At 32.1% G+C, this 22877-nt stretch overlaps 1 protein-coding gene across 2 annotated transcripts; it reads right to left on the bottom strand.

The window, feature by feature from the left end:
• Nucleotides 1-228: 228 nt before the first annotated feature.
• On the bottom strand, nucleotides 229-15752 carry AGL20 (AGAMOUS-like 20). Of its 2 annotated transcripts, XM_039021399.2 has the most exons (9): nucleotides 14955-15752; nucleotides 14623-14833; nucleotides 10557-10641; nucleotides 9690-9737; nucleotides 2293-2363; nucleotides 2053-2152; nucleotides 1923-1964; nucleotides 1740-1781; nucleotides 229-737 (listed from the first exon to the last, which is right to left on the bottom strand). In XM_039021399.2, exons 2-9 carry the CDS (start codon nucleotides 14802-14804, stop codon nucleotides 579-581), a joined length of 729 nt encoding a protein of 242 aa, XP_038877327.1. In that variant the 5' UTR covers nucleotides 14805-14833; nucleotides 14955-15752; the 3' UTR covers nucleotides 229-578. The 2 variants fall into 2 exon arrangements, with proteins under 2 accessions (XP_038877327.1, XP_038877328.1); XM_039021400.2 differs by lacking the exon at nucleotides 9690-9737.
• Between the last annotated feature and the right edge of the window lie 7125 nt (nucleotides 15753-22877).

Below are 22877 nucleotides of genomic sequence, written 5' to 3'. Positions count from 1 at the left end.
AGAGAATCTTGCTTTTTTTTTTTTTTTTTGGAGAGAAGCAGAAAACTGAACCACACCCTTTTGTATCTTATCTCCTTAACCCACGTCAAAATCGGTTAACAAGATCATAAGGTGACAGTTATAAAACCGTCTCCTCCTTGATTATTAATTAATTTAATAATAAATCAATTGATCTTTCACTACATCTGTTGAAAAATGGTATACTCCAACTATATAGATTTCCATAGGTAATCAACAAAAAGAGACATCTCCATAAAGTTTTAATATTTCCACATCCTTCCATTACCATTCTTGAAGACCAATGAGAATTATTTACAAGCCCTTTTTTTTCCAGAAAGAAAGAAAAATGAAAAGAGATTTTTCATACCATTCTGTCTCTCTGAGTGTGGGTAGCATTCTATGGAACAGAAAAAGGAGCATTATTGTTAATATAAGATAAAAGAGCAATATTAGAGATTGTAATTACTAATTAAGGGTAAGGTAAGGTAAGATAAAGTAAGGTAAAGGTAAAGGTAAGGTAAGGTAAAGGTAAAAGGTAAAAGGTAAAGGTAAAGGTAAGGGAGTATAGTGGAAATGAATCAGTGAAGGGAAAGAAATCTTCTGGGCTTAGCTTCAGGTGGCCCAATGAACAATTCAGTCTCCACCTCAGAACTTGGGCTGCTACTTTCTGCATAGTTTAACATTTTCTCTCCTCTTTCTCCTTCATTATTTACTCCTCCATCTCCCTCACTTTCCCACTGTCATTTTTAAATCAAAACATTTCATTATTCTTACATAATTCTTCTCATACATTATAATTTTGGGAAAAGAAAAACAGTATATTATTAACATTTTAACTTATTCGTGAACAAAATTAAATTACCCCTCCTAACCAATTACCTCAATGTCTTTTAAACAATCTTTTCTATACAGAAAAAATGACCTATTTTAAACTTTATTAAAAATATGTATAGCCAATACAAGAATAAAAATGAAATGAGATCCAAAATGTATGGATCAAAATAATACCTTAACCTACCAACAACCATTTAAAAAAAACAAAAAAACAAAAAAATCTTGTTCTTATGAATAAGCTAGAATCTAAAAAGGATGATAAACCCAACATAAATTTCAACAAAATCCATATGATCCCAAATCTTTTAAATACAAAATGGATTTTAACCGGTTTTGCATTTTAATCCCTAAAGTTTTATTACTTCAAATTCCCTTAAACAGTATTCGGTAAAGTATTAATCTTGATATAAAGATTCATGTTCAATAATTTGATTCCTAATCTTTTAAATTAAATATGAATTTCAATTTTCTTATAAACAAAAAATCAGTTTATAAACTGTTTACCAATTTGCATCTTAGTTCTTAAAATTTTAGGACTTGATATAAAATATAACCCATGAATCCCACCCTTTTTTTACTTTATTAACTGTAAAATCTTGAGGCAAACTACAAATTTAGATTAAAAAGAAAAACCCTCGACTTTATTATTTGTTTAGAAGATATTTATATTCTCTCAAAAATATATTTGCTATCTTTAGAGTAAAATATTTGTTTTTAGATGAAAATTAAGATATGAAAGAAGTGTGACAATAGCCTAGAATATGTTTGAGTTCTAATTTTTGGCCAAAATTATGAGAGATTTCTACACTAAAAGCTCAATAGTATTTTTGAAACAAATGGCAAAATTCAATAGGTTTTTTTTTTTTTAATCATTCAACCATAAATGTACTTAGAAATTTGTTTACCTTTTGAAGTAGCTTAGCATTTTCATCTTGCAAGATTTTCTCCTGCATTGCATTTCAACCATAAGGCTTATTACAAATGCACTATCCATCATGAAAAGAAAAAATAAAAAATAAAAAAAAAACACTTCTTCCCCATAAAAATCCTGAAAAATAAAGAAAAGTAGTTGAACTGAATCTTTTCACCTTTTGCCTTAGTTGTTTAATCTGTTCTTCAAACACTTCTATCTGAAAAATCAACATGTGGTTTAGAGAGGAAGAGTATTGAATGAATAGAGAGATACTTTCTAGAGAAAGAGAACTGAAAAATGAAAACCTTTCTGGCTCTAATTTTGCAAACACTTTTCTCCAACTGATGTTCAAGCTGTTGAAGTTCATCAATGGAGCAAGATCCTAGATCTTCCCCCAACATTTTCCTGTAATTTATATTATTATTATATCATTCAAATTAATGGATTAAGACCAGCCCCGATTCATGCATTACAAGAAGTTCAATTATTTAACCAACAACAAAAAGAAGTAATTAACTGTTCTATGTTCTATGTAATTATCTAACCGTTTTGCAACTTCAAGTTGTTCTATGTTCTTCATCAGGCTAGCTGCTTCTTCATGATTCAGATGCTCCAACTGCAAAACATTATTCAATGTGGATCATAAAATGTGGTTACTTACCTAGATAATTCATTTTAACCTTAGTTTCATCAAATTAAATCATGAACTTCGGCAACAGGTTATATTCTTACTCTCTTTAGAACAAAACAAAAATATAATAGGTCACTTGAAAACATCAATACTAGGGACAAACACCCAAATCTATACATAAAATCTCTACATCTTGTTGGAAGCGGGTGATGGACACTCATAAATAAATAACCAACAAATGATTATTTGAGAGAAAACAAAAATACTTTTAATTGAAAGACTCTTTAAACTTGGTTAACACTTTTGATTAAACTCTCTTTGTGTGTTCTTCTCTATACACTTGGATACATCAACAATGTAAATGTCAATCCTATTTATAGGATTGTCATGGGTAAATTTAAATACATAACTCTCACCTTTATTATACATGAAACAATTAAAATCCTACACTTAATTCATGTGAAACTCTATTAAATTAACTCTTACATTAACATACTTAATTTACTCTCATCTTTTAATTTTTCTAACTCTCATAAATTAATTCATCTATAACTTATCTAATTAAAACATGTTTAATTTTCAACATCCCACCCTTAAACATGTTTTCTGAAAACTCCAAGTAAAGTTCTTAACTTGTTAAACACATTAACTTTGAGAGGCTTCGTGAAAATATCCACAATGTGATCTTTAGTCTTCACATATCCAACTTGAACCTCCTTTCTTGAAATGCAATCTCTGATAACATGAAATCTTGTATCAATATGCTTTCTACGATCATGAAACACTGGATTCTTTGTTAGAGCAATTGTTGACTTTTTATCTACATGGATCACAGTTGCATCATCTTGCAAAATTCCAACTGTTTTCAGCAAATTCCTTAACCAAATTGCATGACAAACACATAAGATTGCAGCAACATATTCTACCTCACAAGTAGATAATGTCACAATAGGTTACTTCTTAGAACTCCAAGTAAATGCAGTATTACCAATAAAGAACACATATCCACTTGTACTTTTTCGGTCATTAACATCTCTAGCCCAATCACTATCACAATAACCTTCAAGCTTGAATTCTTTAGATGGAGAATAAATTAATCCATAATAAAGCGTACCTTTGAGGTGACAAAGAATTTTCTTTGCCATTTTCAAATGAGTAATTGTAGGAGATTCTATAAATAGACTCACCAATCCAACGTTGAAAAGAATATCCAATCGTGTGCAAATCAAATATCTCAAACTTCCAATAAAGCTTTTGAAATATGAAGGATCAACACCATCCTCTTCTTCACATATTTGGACAATTTTATCCCAACTTCAATTTGAGTTGTAACAGGATTAAAATTGATCATCTTAAACTTCTCTAGAATTTCTCTAGCATATCGTTCTTGAGAGATAAAAATACCTTCCTCTGGCTGCTTCACCTCAATGCCAAGATAATATGACATCAACCCAATATCTGTCATTTCAAATTCTTCGGTCATTGTCTTCTTGAGACTTTCAAACATACTTGCACAATTTCCTGTAACAATTAAGTCATCCACATACAGACAAACCAACAAAATATCTCCATGACCATTAGTCTTAATATATAGAGAATGTTCATAAGGACATCTCAAATATATTGTCAAAGAAATATCTGTTGATTCTGCTATTCCACATTCTAGACACCTGCTTCAATCCATATAATGCCTTCTTTAATTTCAAGATTTTATCTTCTTGATCTTTCACAACATAGCCAAGAGGTTGCTCTAAGTATACTTCTTCTTCCAAATATCCATTCAAGAATGTTGATTTAACATCCATTTGAAAGATCTTCCGTTTACTTTGAGCAACAATTGAAATTAACAACCTTATGGTTTTCAAGCGAGCAACAAGAGCAAATACTTCATCGTAGTCCATGCCTTTTCTTCAAGACTAACCTTTTGCAACTAATTTTGCCTTGTGCCTCTCCACTTCTCCCTTTTCATTTCTTTTTGTCTTGAATACACATCTGACACCGATTGCTTTCTTTCTACTTGGAAGAATAGAAAGTTCCCATGTATCATTTTCTATATGGCTTTATCTCTTCATCCATGGCAGTCTTCCATTTTTTATCTTTTAAAGCTTCTTCAAAATTCAAAGGTTCACTGCCACCAAATAGACAAAAAATAGTAAGATTGTTAAAACTTTGACTTAACTCTTCAATCTCACCATATATGTCTCATTAACTTCTCATGCCATGATACCCTTCACTTGAGCTTGTAGATGATGAAAGTATGTTTAGTTGTGGAGTGATTGGCAACATTGGTGGTGTTGATGGAGAAGCAAATTTACTAGTTTCATCATCATCATTAGGAAAAAAAATAAAAACTTATACTCATTTGGTTCACCATTCCAATTCCATGTTGCTTCTTCATCAAACACAATATCTCTACTTACCACTGTCTTCTCTATAGCAAGATTATAAAGCTTATAGCCTTTTGACTTGCATCATAGCCAACAAAATTATGCTTCACACTTTTATCATCGAGCTTCCTACGCTTTTGATCAAGTATATATGCATAAGCAATACTTCCAAATACTCTCAAATGAGAAATGGATGGTGTTTTTCCTATCCATGCTTGTTGAGTCGTTTTGTTCCACAAGCTTCTAGTAGGAGAACGATTGGACAAGTATATAGCACATTCAATAGCTTGTGCCCATAATTCTTTTAGTATCTTCTTACTTTTCAACATACTTCGAGCCATATTGAGTATCACTCTATTCTTCCTCTCAACAACACCATTTTATTAAGGAGTCCATGGAACTGTCATAGGCCGACGAATTCCATTTTCTGTGCAAAAATCTTTGAATTCATTTAAAGTGAGTTCTCCTCTCCTGTATGATCTCAAGACTTTTAGGTAATGACCACTTTCTTTTTTGACAAGAGCTTTAAATCTCTTGAACATGCCAAATACTACTGATTTCTCTTTGACAAAATAAACCCAAGTTTTTTTTTACTAAAATCATCAATGAATAATAAGAAATAATTGTACTTACCAAAAGAACTTGGTTTAATTAGTCCACAGAGATCAGTGTGAACTAACTCTAGCAGTCTCCTTGCTCTTGAAGAAGATTCTTGTGGAAAACTTTTCCTTGTTTGCTTTCCATAAAGATGACCTTCACAAAATTGATCTAGATGTTTGACATATGCAATCCTTTTACCATGTTCTTCCTTGCTAATAGTCTCAAGTCATCAAAGTTTAAATGCCCAAGTCTCAAGTGCCAAACCCAAGATGGATCTTTCAAACATTTAGCAACATCAGTTTGAATGTTTAATAAAAACATTCTATTCTTCGCCATTTGCATTTTAGCAATCATATTATCACGATTATTCCTTATCAAAAGACTATAATTTTTCATCAAAATATTATAGCCTTTCTCTAAGAGTTGTCCCGAACTCAAAATATTGTTCTTCATATTAGGCACATAATAAACATTATAGATAAACTCTGTTGGATTGAATGTTCTAAAACTCGTAGTTTGTTAACAGTAAACATACATGAATTTTATTCAGACAAATGTTATTAAATGAAAATGAATTGATAACTCTAAATCCAATAGACTACGAACCCTTGGCTATTGTAATGAATACTTTACTTTATGTAGAGAGATAAACTGGATCAAGTTGGAGTAAAATAGCCTAAATAGTCTATAGTACTTGGATTAGGTTGGGTACCTACTTATGGAGATACTATTGAATATGACCTGCTTTATGATTGTTACAAATGTTGTAAAGTGTCATAAATGATGTGATCAGTTCATTCATGTAGAGACATATGAGCGGGAGTGTTCTACACGATGAGATTGTGTAAGACTGACCATGAAATAATCATTATTACATAATAATACCGTTTACTGTTAACACTGATTAATTCACTTCTTTATGACCTAGATAACTTGATTTGAATCCCGAGCTGTCTATGAACTCCTGTTTATTCAGGATTGTCCTTTGATCTGCATAGATGAGGGTAAGCTCAACAGCGTTGCTCAATATGCCTCCCATTTCAGGGATAAGACTGGATAGATAGCCAGGGACATAGAATTTGCAAGGTGGAATTCACTCCTACCCATTTTAGGGATAGTAGAAAGTTTGTTCCCTTAAGGGTTGATCCTGGGTCTTGAACAAGGGGCCACATCCTCTCATTGGCCTGAGAGAGAATAAATTTAGTGATTAAGATCCTAAATCAATTATTCATTAGAGGGACAGTGGTACTTAAGGAGAAAAGATGTAACTCAGGGGTGTTTCGGTATTTGACCTAGCTAAGGTTATGAACAACTTGTGAAAGATCAACTTATTGACGACGATTATATCAAATGGGCACCTACAGGCTATAGTGGATAGTTCTATTAGTTAACAAATGTTGATTAACTAGGTTAAAGAGTTTGACGATTAGTCTCGGATCGTTAGAGCCCATGATCTTAGGTCCATTGGGTCTCCTTGCTAGCTCAATACGGACAAAATTAAAGAACTAGGTGAAGTGAGAATTTGAAATGTTCAAATTCGATCTTTAGGGAAAATTGTATTTTATATGAGATATAATTTACATTTATATAATTAATTGTTTTTGGAGAGTATGTTTTAAATAAATATTAGCATGAAAGTGTTTGAAATTTGATTAATGTAATTAATCAAAATTAGGTGTCAAAGTCAATATAATATGTGATATTAAATTTGTTTATTTTATTTAATTAAAATTATTTTAATTAAATAATTTTTAAATATGAAAATAGTCTTTCATATTTTGTCAAAAAATTGTTTTATTATAAATTTTTTTAATAATAAAAAATTAGTTAGTGGAAAAATCCAATTGTTAGGTTCTTCCACTAACTAAGTGGTTTTTGAAGTGGCTCTTCCAAATCTGACACCTAGAGATTTCATGCTAGTAGAATTTGAGGTGGAAGAATGCAAGATAGGATTTTACATGTATTTTGTCTTTAAATAGTTTTGTTTTTCAAATGTAGAAAAACTAATATTTCCTTGAATATTGAAATTATCTCTTCCACAAAATCTCCTTTACTCTCTTATTTACTAGAGTGAAATTCCTTAGCTTTCACCAACAAAATGGTCCCACAACCGTGTTCTTCAATAGGAGAATAACGAGGATTTTTCGTTGGTGGTGTTGATCAAGCACAAAGAGGAAGATTACAATGGATTCTACAAAGGTTTTATCTTCTAACTTTTTTTGCATGCTTATATTTAGTTTTAATGTAATTAGAACGTTATTGATCTTTGCTTTCGCTTTGCATATTGTCTTTATATTCCAACAAACTCATGCTTCTCATTCTTCAAGTTGATCAAAATCTTACCTTTTCCTTTAACAGGAATTTTTGTGGCATCATCAAATATAATATTACCACCAATAGATTCATCAAGTTCTACGAACATTGACTTACATCCACACATATATTGTTTGCACCACTCTCAAGATACCATGCATTATTTTCACATGTTTCTTCATCTTTGCATGCTAGAAGCAAAGATGGCTCACCGTTTTCTTCATCTTTCTCAGCATAATTTGCATTTTCTTCTACTTTATTCCTACATTCCCAGAAATAATGGCCAAATTTATGACAGTTATAATATTCAATCTGTCTTATATCACATCTTTTTTCATTACTTTATCTTTCTCCATTTGACCTCGAATAATTTTGTTCCACGACCTCTTGATGAATTAAAGTTTGAATTACTCATCAAATTTTCTTTGGTCGTACTTTCCTCAACCTCGACCTCTGAAATTACCATGTCCAAGATTGTTACCACGTCCTTGACCTCGCTTGCCTTTTTCTTAGCTATCTTCTTTATCTCCTAACTGCAACTTTGACTGAAAAAGTTGCTCAGTTGTTTGTTTGTTCTTCTTGAGAAGCTTCTCTTCATGGGCTCGTAAGGAACCCATAAGTTGATCAATGGACATTGTACTCAAATCCTTTGATTCTTCAATAGTTACAACAATGAAATTGAATTTTTCATCCAATGAGCAAAATATCTTTCCTACCACTTGCTCATCATCTGTCGTCTCACCACATCTTTCCTTTCATTTACTACTGCTAGCAATCTTGAAGTATAATTTGAAACCAATTCAGATTCCTTCATATGTAGTAATTCATAATCACCTCTCAATTTTTGGAGGCGAACCTTCTTGACTCGATCTACTCCTTTGTATATATTCTCCAAAATTTGTCATGGTTGATGTGCAGTAGTTGCACTTCGCGACCCTCTCCGAGTATGTGCTTAGTGCAAGGCCTCAAGCAAGCATCTCTTGTCAATCGGATAGGAGTCTCCCTAAATTCAAAAAAGGGATCCGCCTCGACCAGGGAAATTGAAAAGAAATCTGTATCGTAAAGAAACTTCTTGCTACTTAAAATCTCCATACTTTTCTAACTAAGTCAATTAAAAATGACATCGGCTAGTGAGCTTCAGAAATCTTCTCAAAATTTGGATCATCGATGACTTGATGAATGATGGTGAGAGCCTTTTGGTCTTTTTTCTTGTATTTTGCAAAGCTTTTCGTTGAGCTTGATTTAAAGTCGCATCACTTTCTGGTTCTTCATAACCATTATTGACAAGTGAATTAAGTAAAGTTTTCATACGAATACACCAACTGCTATAATTTTTTTTCAAATATCGAGGCACTTGGAAGGGAACCATATTGTTATCTGTTATTTGCAAAACAATTATTGTTTTTCAAACTCAAGCTCTGATACCACTTTATTGGAAACATGTGATGGACACTCACAAATAAATAACCAACAAACGATTATTTGAGAGGAAACAAAAACACTTTTAATTGAAAGACTCTTCAAACTTTGTTCACACTTTTGATTGAACTCTCTTTGTGTGTTCTTCTCTACACACTTGGATACATCAACAATGTAAATGTCAATCCTATTTATTGGATTGTCATTAATAAATTTAAATACATAACTCACACCCTAATTAAATATATATAGAACAATTAAAATCCTACAATTAATTCATGTGAAAACTCTACTAAATTAATTCTTAAGTAAACATACTTAATTAACTCTCATCTTTTAATTTTTCTCTCTCATAAATTAATTCATCCATAATTCATCTAATTAAAACATGTTTACTTTTCAACACATCTCACTTCCCTTGAAATGATATTCAACATGAAAAATGTGATTCTGATTCTTCCTAAATATGCCACTAATCTTTATAATCCATAGTTTAACTCTCGAATTATAAGCACGAAAAAATTAGCTCAAGACCTCCACAAACGGACTATGGATACTGATCGGTAAAAGAAATTTTATTGCAAAGTTTCACCTCTTTAATACGTGTCACACTTAATCCATGGATACCTGCAAAATCAAGCTACCAAGAAAAAACACAAGCACATTGCCAAAGTGTCCAAAGGCCCCGTCAACTAAATAAAACATCCAACACAATCGGGAAAAACAACAGCCACAAGAACATTCATACCCAACAAGTTTTACTGTGACCAAACTAGTAAAGGAAAGATCTAGCTATATTATATAAGTGAGAACAACCATCTCTAATGATACGAGGTCTTTTAGGTAAAATAAAAAATAAAGCCATTATGGTTATGTTCAAAATAGACAATATCATACTATTGTAGAGACATGCCCCTTACAGTTAGTCATGTCAATGTGCCTTGATGATAATCATTGTGATTTGTGTTAATCGACATGGAATGAGCTCCGGTGAAAAGAGTTGGCCTTGTTAAAAGTGATTACTCGAGAGTAAAAATGGATAGATGACTATTGATGGGACACTTTGGTGGTCCTTCGCTGGAGGGAAAGATTGTTGGAGTGTGACCAAAGTTCTACATTGGCTAGATAAAGGAAAAATTTATGGTATACAAGTGATAACAACTATCTCCAATGGTATGAAGAATTTTTGGCTGGGTAAGGGGAAAATCTATACTATATAATTGAGGACAACTATCATGGTATGAGATTTTTTGTGGGTTAAACCAAAACAAAACTATGAAGGTTGTGCCTAAAGTAGAAAATATCATAGCATTGTAGAGGTATGTTGAAGGGCTCGTTATCCCTAGCCTTTACAAATGGGTTTTACTTGATGCAAGCATTATTAAGATGGTTATATGTTTTTAATTGAAAAATAGGTGGGACACTCAGAATAATGGAGATGAAAATGAAAGAAAAAAACCTGTACAATATTATTAACAGATGGAGGATCCAGGGCTTCTTTGGCTTTTGCATGCTTTCTGTAACGCTCTATAGTTCCCTGCATGCTGAAGCAGAAAGCAGAAAAGTGACAGAAAATCAGACTCTTTCTTTGGAAAGGATATGAAACAAATTAAATGAGCTTATGCAGAGATCAATATTCATATTTATTTTGTTTGTATGCTAAATAGCCAAGAATGATCACCACATGATTTTTCAATAAGAATGTTTAAACAAATCGAAGAATATAAATTGAAGGTGTGATTTGAAAGTTGTCTTTCTCCACAATGATACTGTTTTGGATGGCTTATCATAAATTTAATCTTTTATCAATACCGCAATATTTCCCTTGTTTTGTAGACTTGAAAATTTATAAATGGTCCAACAAATGAATATCAAACGTAAGAACAATTATGTTATTGCTGATGAAGCAGAATGGTATTTATGCTATTGATTTTGAAAACAAATACTTTTAAAAAAAGAATAAGAGTAATTAAAGTTGGCAAACCCAAACGTAATATAGTTCAACTAACTTAGACATATACTCTCAACAAAAAGTTCATAGGTTTGAATCCCTCCAACTTTACATGTAAGATATTGCTATCAAGAAATACCTTAGGTCAATCTAATAATGTGAAAGTTCCACACCAGAAGAAAGTTAAAATATTATTTTAGTCCCTTTATTTTAGAGTTTGTTAAATTTTAATCTTTGTCATTTTAAATGTTTAATCTTAGTCCAAGTACTTTCAATAAGTCTTAAATTTAGTTATGAAGTTATATTTCATCGAAATTAGTAAAATAATGATAATAATTTTCATACAATAAAATATATAAAAATATATTTTTAAAGTTTATAGTAAAAATATTAATAAATAATTAAAAATAAAAATAAAAATAAACTTGAGATAAAATTTGAGATTTATTAAAAGTCAGAATCTAAATTGAAGAACTAACCAATCTAAAATGAACAAAACGAAGATATAGATGACAGTGGAAAAGAGGGCGGACTTTTGAGAGTTGGACAGAGCTTTTTTCGTGGAATCGACTGTTTCTTCGACTATGGAAGGAGTGATCATAAGAGATTTCTTCTATGAATAAAATTAGGGCGTCCAAAAGGATTAGGGTTAAGAGGATTTTCAAGATAATATCATCTCAAACCTTATTAGGGAAGGAAAAAAAAAGACCTATTTAAGATGTTATTATAGTTCTTATTAGCCATTATTTCAGTCAAACATACATTCTAATAACTGCAATAAGATCTTTTCTATTTCAAAAGGAAAAAAAAAAAAACTTTATTAGCTTTTATCACAATGTGAATCCTAAGTTTCATGAACCTATAACATAAGTTAGGTTTAAAGACGAGAAAAGGTCAGACAGTAAAATTCTTTGCACACTTTGGAGCTTTTGTCGTCACGTCTGAGAGTGATAGTGGTTTTGGACTAAGTAAGTATAAACTAATCGATTTTATAAAAAAGAGATCCAAATTGATGTTCTAAGAGATCCAAATTGATGTTCAATAAAAAATAAAATCGATTGATTGATTTTTATTTGATTGAGTTTATTATTTATTTGGTTCTTAATTTTTTTATTTTTTTTCTTCTAATTTTTTTTCCACTTTTATTTTGAATGGGTCATTTTTACTATTTTCGAATTAAAATTGGGCCAAACATTTTTTCTTTTATAGATTGAAATGGGACTTTTTTCCATCACATAACATACATGCTACACAATACTAAAGATATACCTAACGTTAAAGATGTCCAATTTCTCCATGGAGATAAGGTCTTTCAGAGTCCCGCCCCGAACGGGATGGAGAATTGGAGAATGGGTGAGTGAGTAGGGCAATGCATTCCCCATCCCCGTCTTCGCCCTGGTTAGCCTCTATATATTTATTTAGTATAATTAGTTAATGTTATGTTATTATTATCATTACTATATAATATTACATTTAAATTTCAAGTTGGATTGTTTATTGATCAAGATAATGAATATGTTTAAATTGAATATTTAAATTTAGATTATATAGGTGGATAATTTGATTTATATTTATTTCTTTCTACTCAAAAATTGATTAGGCTTTTTAGGCTAAAATTTGATTAATTTATCTTTAAATTCAAATTGTCACGTAAAACTAACATAATAAATAATTTAGTGATAGAGTTAATTACTTATTTAAACTTTTCCCCCATTAGTGATTTAAATTAATTGGTTTTTTTTTAAAAAAAAACTAACAGAAAAAATTTCCCTGGAATCCCCACCCTGATCTCCATGGGGAATTTCATAGGGATGGGAAATGAAATGGAGAGCGGGATGAGGACGGGGAATGACATCTCTACCTAATGTTAGACTGAATTTTTAAGGTCGTATATATATACGTTCAATTCAGTTTCGTTTTTTATTGGTCATTTCAAGCAAAAACCAATCCGAACCAGTACTTTTTTATTGTCTCCAAATATATACCAATAAGTTCAGTTTTTAAAAAATCAAATCAAATTAGTGGATCAGTTTGGTTCAATTAATTTTTCGATTTTTCGATTTTTTGCTGTACTCCTAGTCACATCTCGTCCTAGGTTGAATAGGATAATCTGGGGCAAAGGTTATAAACTTAAGTCTCCAAACTAAAGTGACTCTATATCACTACCTTAAGGATATGCATTATTCTACAAGTTTTGCACACACGGTAGAACATAGACCAGTCACCATTAATATCATGCTGGAAAAAATCTGCAATGATATTAATACACTGAACTATTCAGGTGACATCATACAAATATTGGTTCCCAAGTCTGAACCAAATGATTACATAGTTTTTCTATCTTACATGCATACAACAATCTTCTTCATCATATGAAGAAAACCTAACCAAAACTTATAGAACTTAGAACAGAAATCCAAGACCATTCAATAATTATTAGCAACGTTATTAAAATGTTGTAATAATAAAAATATAAACCGAGAAATATAACAAGCTATAAGTGAAGAACAAAGAAGACACTATGAAATGAAGGCCATGCTTTGCAATGTTAAGAGTGCAAAATGACAAAAATACTATATGATCATTAGGAATATTGATGACACAATATTTCCCTGGAAAACTCTAAAGTTTATGGCTATAGCGAAGTAAGAAATTTATAAATATTAGTGTTATCATGAGATTAGATCACTGTATTATGAATCTGTGCATATAGTCTAAGAACATAAGAAATGAAACAAGAAAAAGAAAAAAAAATAACTTTTTTAAAAACAAACTAATAAACTATTGACTGAAAAAAAGTAAATTAAATAATTCCCAAAACTCAGAAATAGGTTTCTAAAAAGGAGCAGCCATTGCAGAGACTTTTGCTTCTGTTCATAATCTATATAAGGAATCTACTGATAAATTAAATTAATATAAATCAAACAGTAAAAGCACAGTTTGTGAGAGCAGTTAATACTGTGGTTATATATATAGTATATAGTACAAACCCTTTTCACTTCTTCCAATAATTTCATTGAAAACAACAGCAAAAATCAGGCTTAGGGTAATGGTTAAAAGAAGAACATTATCATTTTAATTCCATGGATCCTAACAGTTTGGACATAGAAAGGGAAAAAAAGAAGTATGGTTTTGAAAAATAAATCTATCCTACTTATCTCAAATTAAATCACTTACTATTTTCCATGAAAATTCATTCCCATCAAATCAAAACACCTATGCATTCTCAAAAATTTTTATACTACTTGAGCGTGTATGACAGTTCAAATTTTCTTCTTCTTATTCACTCATTTTTAACTGAAAAATTAGCTTACATACAGGAAGAAAACCCTATTTCCAAGAGTAGCCATTAAAGTGAAGCAAAGAGATTCAAATTCAGATCACAAGCCATCAATAAACTTGGTAGTACAAAAAATAGAGGGCTAAGAAAAAACAAAATAAAACAAAAATAAAGAAGAAAGTAAATTGTGTATTTCTTCAGAGCAAAAGAAAAAACGAGAGAGAGAGAGAGAGAGAGAGAGGCCCCATTAAATATAATGTATAGTTATGAATAATAGTAATAGTAGGTTGGTACCTTGAGCTAGCAAATTCATAAAGCTTTCCTCTAGGGGAGAAGATGATAAGAGCAACCTCAGCATCACAGAGAACTGAAAGCTCAAAAGCTTTCTTCATCAAACCATTACGCCTCTTGGAGAAGGTGACTTGGCGGCTTGTAGCGTTCTCTATTAGCCTCATCTGAGTCTTTCCTCTCACCATTTTTACTCGATTGGAAAATGGAAACCCCTCTGGAAACAAAAAGAAAGTCTTGTTTTAAATGTTGAGAGCAGTGAAAATGACAGAAGAAACTGAGATGGAAAAAGTTATTACCCTCCTCCCATTTAGTACAATATAAAAACAAACCCTTACCAGATGGTCTTGTAGGAGGGAATTTGAGATGGATCTCAAGAGAAAACCCAGATGGGTAAAGAAAGGGGGAGGGTGATGAATTTTATAGATGAAGACAGAGAGATAAGGAGATGATGGGAAGCATAGTGAAACCAGTGATGAGAAATTGGGAAAGGAGGAGAAGAAAAATCCAAGGCCACAAGATGAAGAAAGGAAGCAAGGAGTAGTAAGTAAGGACCACAAAGCTCCAAATAATCTCCCTCCCTTGGCTTCAAAACCAACCACCAAAAAGGAAACAGAAACCCAAAAACAAAAACAAAAATCTTGAAATAGAAGCAAAAAAAAAAAAAAAAAAAAACAGAAATTAATGTAAAGCAAAACTTGAAAAGAAGAGGGAAGAAGGGTGTTGTGGTTCAACTGAGGGGGACATGATTATTAGAAGAAATTAGAACAGAAACAGATCAAGAGAAGGCAATATTGGATTGGTTTGATCTGGGTTCTTAATTTAGAAACCCAGTTTGGAGAATTAAGTAGAAAATGGAAAGAATGGGAAATATTTGGAAAGGGGAAGAAGAAGAGAGAAAGGTGAGATTATCCATCCAAAAAATTTCAAAGTTTCTTGTTTAGGAAAAAAAAATGAAGAAGAGAGGTTAGAGAAAGTAAAGAGGGAGAATCATAACAAACAGAGAAAGAGAAAGAAATGGAAAATGGGAATTAGAATTTTGAGGGAAAGTCAGGAGTGGAAAAGGAAAGTGAAATAGGGGAATTTGCTTTCATTTTGTTTACAAAAGGAAATTGGGGAATTGTCCGTACACTCTGTGTTTTTGTTTGCGTTTGCGTTTGTATAGAGAGCGTCGGAGGTGGCAGGTCTGACGGGCAGCCGGGCAGCCGGGCAGGGCGGGTAAGTACTATGTTACAAACAAAGTTTTTTATTGGTTCCGTACACTTTGCAGAACTGAACACCAATCACAACCTCAATCCATATGGCCCCATTTCATCACTCTTCCATTACCGCGTTCTCGCGTCTATTCCACGCGCCTTTTCTTTTTCTTTTTCTTTTTTTCTTTTCTTTTTCTTTTTTCTTTTTTTAATCTTTCTTCTTATAGAAATAGGATATGTTATTGTTAAATTTATACAATGGAAAGGATGAGTCCACATCTGGAAATGTTCATTTTCCTAATTCCTCTTTTAGGAAAGTGAAATAGGCAGGGCCCGTTTGCCTCTTTTTTAATTTACTAGTTTAGACACAATTATAAATCTTTAGAATATAAATTTTTAAATGAATATGGTTAAATTTAAAAGTAATGAAAAACATAATAACTAAAACTATATATATATATGTATATATATATATATCATTTGATTAGTTTGGGATAAGGAAAAATAAATACATCTATTTATTATGTGAAATGATCCAAAAAATAAAAAGGCATATAATGATGTATTATGTTAAAATAAATTAATGGATTTTCAACGTTGTCTTTTGACACGATTGAAGGTTAACTTGAAAATTAATCCAAATACAAATAAAAATAAAAAAAATAAAGGAAAATTGGCAAAAGGTAAAAAAAACAAAAATGCATAATGATTTCAAATGAATCTCTATTTATTTAAAACAAACAATCTAGCCTATTGTGTAGGTGTCTAATTTCGATGGCTACAAATTTTTTATAAAAAATTATTTAAAAAATTGATACACATGAAAGATTTAACGGAAAAAAATCCAATTCTAAATCTAAAAAAGCAAACAAAAGTTCGTAAATATTCTTAGTTGAAAAAAAAAAACAACAAAACAAAAGTGCATAAATATTCATAGTTGAAATAATAACAAAATTATCTCCAAGTAAGAGACATATATTGATGAATTTTCAAAGTTACCTTTCATGGATTCTTCAGGCTACCTCTTGACTTTTCATAATCAAATGAATCTCCATCTAAAATCTAACAAATATATATATCCTCTAATTTCAATGATTAGGAATTAAAAAAATAATTTAAAAATATTCAACCTAGTTTAAATCCATGCAAATTTAAGATTTAAGTGTTTCACTCAAATAATCTAAAAAAATTAAACAAAAAATGTACAGAGATTTAGAGTTAAAATAATAAATTATCCAAAATAAATTTGTGGATTCTCAAGGGTGTCTTTTGACATGATTGAATGATAACATGAAAATTTAATTCAAACACAAATGAAAACTTAAAAAAATAAAATAAAAAATGGCAAAAGGTGAAAAAGATTAAACAAAAATGCATAAAAATTTAGGGTTGAAATAACAACATTTCCAAAATAAATTAATGGTTTCTTGTAACATCCCCCTACTATCCTCTTAACTTAGAAAGAGACGTGAATACAGTATACATCAACCCTTTTTTTACATTTACTGTCCATTTGTACGTGATTAACCTGATAAGACATTTCATATAACTTACCATAATATATTATATTCATTTAAACACAATAATAACTCTCTTCTTATAAACAACACCATTAAACTATACAATATTTCACACTTACATATACTAATTATAACATACCCTCTATCAGTTCTACATTACATAATGTACATGCTAACTAAGAGGATCCCATGTCATACAAGTAAGTTACTCTATTGATGATGTGGCAAACTTCATCTTAAGTGTCAGGTGCCTTGGGGGAGGTGGACGAGGGACGGGGAGAACAAAAAGAAAAGAATGAGTTAGGAAGCTCAGTGGAAGGATAGTTTTATATTAACATACGTTTTCTCTTTCTAAAATATAGTGAAAACCATTAAACATTTCATTAACTCATTGATATTTACAAATCATCGATAATCCTACGAAGCAAGAATCATCCAACAATGCTTCATAATGCATAGAGCTCAATCATATCATTCATGAAAACCCTTTGCAACATATAGCACATTGAATAACATTTCATTCTTCATAAACACTTGAAATATTTAAACTTATTCAATGGCATGATCCATATTCCTCAAACATCCTATCTAGTTATAGAACACATATCAACTGTTAGAAGTCACTTCCAACCTGTACCATAGGCTCAGAAACCGGATTCAAAGATCCTCTGACCATCCCATATGAGGTTCCGTCCACAGGCTCAGAAACTAGATCCAAAGATCCTCTGACTATTTCGTGCGATGCTATAGAAACATAGTCATGTAGTATGGGCAATCACCTCTAAGGTTCCAAATTCACTTATCCAGTAATCACCAAAATAACTTTCATATATAATACACATTTTAACTCCATACAGTTTATCAAATCTACCCTCAACACCATGGCTTTCAAAACCATATTCTTCATGAACTATCATCAAAATCATGCTTAGATAAATCAGATTTCAATCACATTTCACAAATCCAAATCATAAAAATTTCATGAGCATCGGAAAACATTGATCAAAACATTTGTAAAAGCATGGTTTTCGTAGAATGGATCATGCCAAGGTTGTATCAAAAATCATAAATTCGTACTACTTGAAAAATAACCACTCACAAGATTAGTTGTTCAATTTGGGTTTTCAATAGCTCAAATCTTTGTTTGTTCAAGGTTTTGATTTTGTGCTAGTTCTTCTTCACAGACATCAAGTTCCTCTTTTAACACTAGAATTTATGCTGCCAACACTACAAGTTATATAGTTTATTCTCATGCAGCAACATTCTTCTTCTTCACAACATTCTTTTGGTTATAACCCTTTCAGTATGTAGCTCTGTTTTCAACCAAAATTTCCTTTCCTTTTGACAGCAATTCAAATTTTCCTTCTTCTCAAAGAACTCAGTTTATTGATCCGTCTTCAAACCGTTTACACCTCTCGAATCTCATCTTCAATTATATTGATAGCATAATTGGATAACTCAGTATATTTTTTCTCATACTCAGGCACCATCATGGAACCTTGTACGAGTTTCAAGAACTCATTTTGTTTTGCATCACAGAAGGATCGTGAGTAATACTTCTCATAAAAAGCCTTTTCAAACTCAGCCCAAGTAGGTTCATCTATACTGATTCACCTGGTTTTAGTTACTCGTCATCTACCTTCTGCTTCTTTTTGCAGCAAGAAGACGACAAGTGTTACCTTCCTATTTCAGGGCATCTTATCACCCTGCAAATTTTTTTTTTAATAAGATTTATTCAGGCTTCAACATCTGCTAGATATGTGGTTCCTTCAAAAGTTGTTACCCATAAGGCTTTCAACCGTTCTATTCCATACCTTTTCTCATAATCTAGTTGTGCTACTCCTAACCCTGCAGCTAACCATTGAGCAAACCTATACAAGAGTTGTTCTTCCATATCCATCTCTACTTGAGGATGACTAGATTCACCTCACCTTCCTTGTTTTGTCCTCTAGTAGCATTTTGAGTTCTAGCCTCGGGTTGCCTATTATGCCTTCCACTTCAACACATGATTCCTACAATGCAATGATATGACATAATCACTTAGTAAGAGACAATCTTATCTTACTAGTGAAAGCCTAGCACATGCTAGCTCTCTCTGACCCCAAACCCTTAGATATTCCCAAAATCATGCTATTACATTGATTTGCATATGTTTCCAATATTTCCTATCATAATTTGATCTGCTATGTTGTAGAGGATTATTTGATGAAGTATGTTTGAAAAGTTTAGTGGACTATTGAAAGATTTGGTTATTATATTGATCTTTCTTATGTATGTCGAAAGTATTTCCAAAGATAAAATCCCTATGTTTGTATGAAAATACCACTCACTAGGCTTCCTAACTCATCCTTTCTAATGTTGTGTTTTTCTCCCCTCCCCCCCCCCCCCCCCCCCCCCCAATCCATGTAGCATGAAAGTTCCAGGGTCCCAAGATACTTTGACTACGAGAGCCCAATCTACCACCGCATAAAAGTACCTTATGGCCAAATACTAAGAGTCTTGTTGTTTTAAGTTGGTCATTGTATTCATTAAAGTTAGTAGATGAGGTGTCAAGGTCTTGGTTGTAATCTAAGGTTATACTTGGAAGTAAGTTATGAGTTGTTTTGTGTGTAATCAAAATTGTTGGTTTTAATATCATAAGTTTAATGTATATTTCTTGTTATAAGTTAAAGCAAAACAGGTAAAGTTGGACAATAATATTTACAGGAACAAGGAGTTGTTCTGTATATTAGTTGAGATGGTCTCATTTCAGTGAAGGAGTACCTGATCACCCTACGGTGGCTTTTACCCTACCTCACTGAAATATCATTGCAAAATAAATGTCACATAGAATGAATTTAATTATTTTGCTAAATTTGATTGGTTTTTCAAAATGAGTAATGCATGGATTACTAATATTAATAAATTGTATGTTTCAGCATTTTTCATATGACTTCGATAACTTTAAATATGCTCACCACCAACAAATTAACTGGTGATAATTACATGACCTAGAAAAACACAATCAATATAGTTCTGATCATTGATGATTTAAGATTTGTGCTGGTGGAGGAATGTTCTCCAATCCCAGCTCAAAATTCCACTCGAAACGTTCGAGAGGTATACGAGCATTGAGTTCGGGCAAATGAAAAGGCCTGAGATATATCTTGGTAAGCCTTTCTGAAGTCTTGGGCAAGAAGCATGGGCCCATGCTCACTATCCGTGAGATCATGGAGTCCCTGCAGGAAATGTTCGGACAACCGTCCGCTCAACTCAGGCATGATACTCTTAAATTTCATCTTCAATGTTCGTATACAAGAGGGGGGCTCTATTCAAGAATACATTCTCAACATGATGGTTCACTTTAATGTGACTGAGATGAACGGGTTTATCATTGATGAGAATGGACAGGTTAGCTTCATCCTGGAAACTTTACTTGAAAGTTTCCTATAGTTTCGTAGCAATGTTGTTATGAATAGGATTGACTACAACCTGTCCATTTTGCTCAATGAGCTGCAAACTTTACAATCCTTGATGAAAGTTAAGGAATAGAACGATGAGAAAAATGTTGCCTCATCCTCCAAAAAGCTCTTCAGAGGTTCGACCTCTGGAACTAAGTCTGTATCTTCCTTTTCTAATACCAAAAGTAGTAGAAGAAGAAAGATGGAATGGGAAAGATAACCCACTAGTTGTTACCCAAAAAGGCAAGAAGACCAAGGCTGCAAAGGGAATTTGTTTCCATTGCAACCAAGAGGGACATTGGAGAAGAATTATCCTAAATACTTGGTAGAAAAGAAGAAGGCCAATCAAAGTAAATACGATTTACTTGTATTGAAAACTTGCTTAGTGGAGAATGATGATTCAGCCTGGATAATAGATTCAGGCGCAACTAACCACGTTTGTTCTTCATTTCAAGGAATTATTCCTGGCGACAACTAGAGGTTAGAGAGATGACGATGTTTCTTGGAACTGGGCACGTCATCTCAGCTACGATAGAGGGAGAACTTTGACTTTGTTTACATAAATCATATATTTTATTAGATAACGTATATGTGGTTCTAGGCTTGAAAAAGAACCTTATTTCTGTAAAATGTTTGCTTGAATATAACTATCTATATATTTTAATATAAATAAAGAGTTTGTTTACAAAAATGGAGTATATATTTGTTCTACAAATCTTAAAGGTAATCATTATGTGTTAAGACCGTTAGCAACAAAAGCTCTCCTAAGTACTGAACTGTTTAACACTACAGTAACTCAACATAAATGGCATAAAATTTCTCCTAAAGAAAATATCCATCTTTGGCACTTAAGATTAAGACACATAAATCTCAATAGGATTGAGAGACTGGTCAAGAATGGACTTTAAAAAAAGTGAGTTAGAAGAAATTTTTTTACCTGTATGCGAGCCATGCCTTGAAGGAAAAATAACTAAAGATCATTTACTAGAAAAGGTCACAGGGCCAACGAACCTTTAAAACTTGTACATTCAGACCTCTGTGGTCCGATGAATGTCAAGGAAAGAGGAGAGTTTGAATATTAAATCATTTTTACTGATGATTATTCCAGATATAGGTATGTTTATTTAATGCAACATAAGTCTGAAGTCCTTGAAAAGTTCAAAGAGTAGAAGGTTGAAATTGAAGATGCACTAAATGAAACAATTAAAACATTTCAACCTAATCGAGGTGGATAGTATATGGATTTGAAATTCCAAGACTATTTGATAGAAAATGGAATTATATCCCAACTCTTAGCACCTGGTATACCTCAGCAGAATGGTGTATCAAAAATAAGAGATCGAACTAAATTGGACGTGGTTCGGTCTATGATGAGTTATGCTTCCTTACCGGACTCGTTTTGGGGTCATGCAGTACAGACTGTAGCTTACATTTTGAATTGCGTTCCATCCAAAAGTGTTACTAGAACACCTTTAGAATTATGGAATGGTCGTAAAGGTAGTTTATGTCATTTCAGAATCTAGGGTTGCCCAGCACACGTGCTTAAGGAAAATCCTAAGAAATTGGAATCTCATTCAAAATTGTGTCTATTTGTAGGTTACCCAAAAGGAACAAGAGGTGGTTACTTCTATGATCCTAAAGATAATAAAGTGTTTATGTGGACAAACGCTACTTTTTTAAAAGAGAACCACATAAGGGAGTATAAGTCCCGCAGTAAGATAGTGTTAAATCAACTTTCCAGTGAAACTACTTAACCTTCAACAAGAGTTTTTGAAGAGCCTAATACCTCAACAAACGTTGTTGAAGTTGGTTCATTTAGTAGGTCAAATCCACCTTAAACGTTGAGGAAACCTTGACGTAGTGGGAGGGTTGTTAATCTGCCTATTCATTACATGGGTTTAACAGAAACTCTAGCTATCGTAGTTGACGGAGATATTGAGGATCCATTGTCTTACAAGAAGACTGTAACGACCCGACCCCCTAGGACTTAAGTTAGGTTATTACTAAATACATGTATACATGGAACTTAAAACGATGCCCTTTTATGGTGAAATAAATACTAAATAAATAAGGTAAGTTTAAAAGTCCTTCATTAAATTCAAATA

This window comes from Benincasa hispida, chromosome 12 (assembly GCF_027475165.1).
Source record: "Benincasa hispida cultivar pf3 chromosome 12, pf3_genome.v1.1, whole genome shotgun sequence".
Taxonomy (NCBI): domain Eukaryota; kingdom Viridiplantae; phylum Streptophyta; class Magnoliopsida; order Cucurbitales; family Cucurbitaceae; genus Benincasa; species Benincasa hispida.
Note: the sequence above shows the minus strand (reverse complement) of the source record. Positions and strands in the feature narration are given on the sequence as shown.

What these genes read in the sequence shown, in the direction of transcription:
- AGL20 (XM_039021399.2), bottom strand. Translation starts at nt 14,804, where the DNA reads ATGGTGAGAGGAAAGACTCAGATGAGGCTAATAGAGAACGCTACAAGC. An exon ending in TATGAATTTGCTAGCTCAAG is followed by an intron (nt 10,642 to 14,622) that starts GTACCAACCTAC and finishes TTTCTGCTTCAG; the next exon opens with CATGCAGGGAACTATAGAGC. An exon ending in CAACTTGAAGTTGCAAAACG is followed by an intron (nt 2,153 to 2,292) that starts GTTAGATAATTA and finishes TATAAATTACAG; the next exon opens with GAAAATGTTGGGGGAAGATC.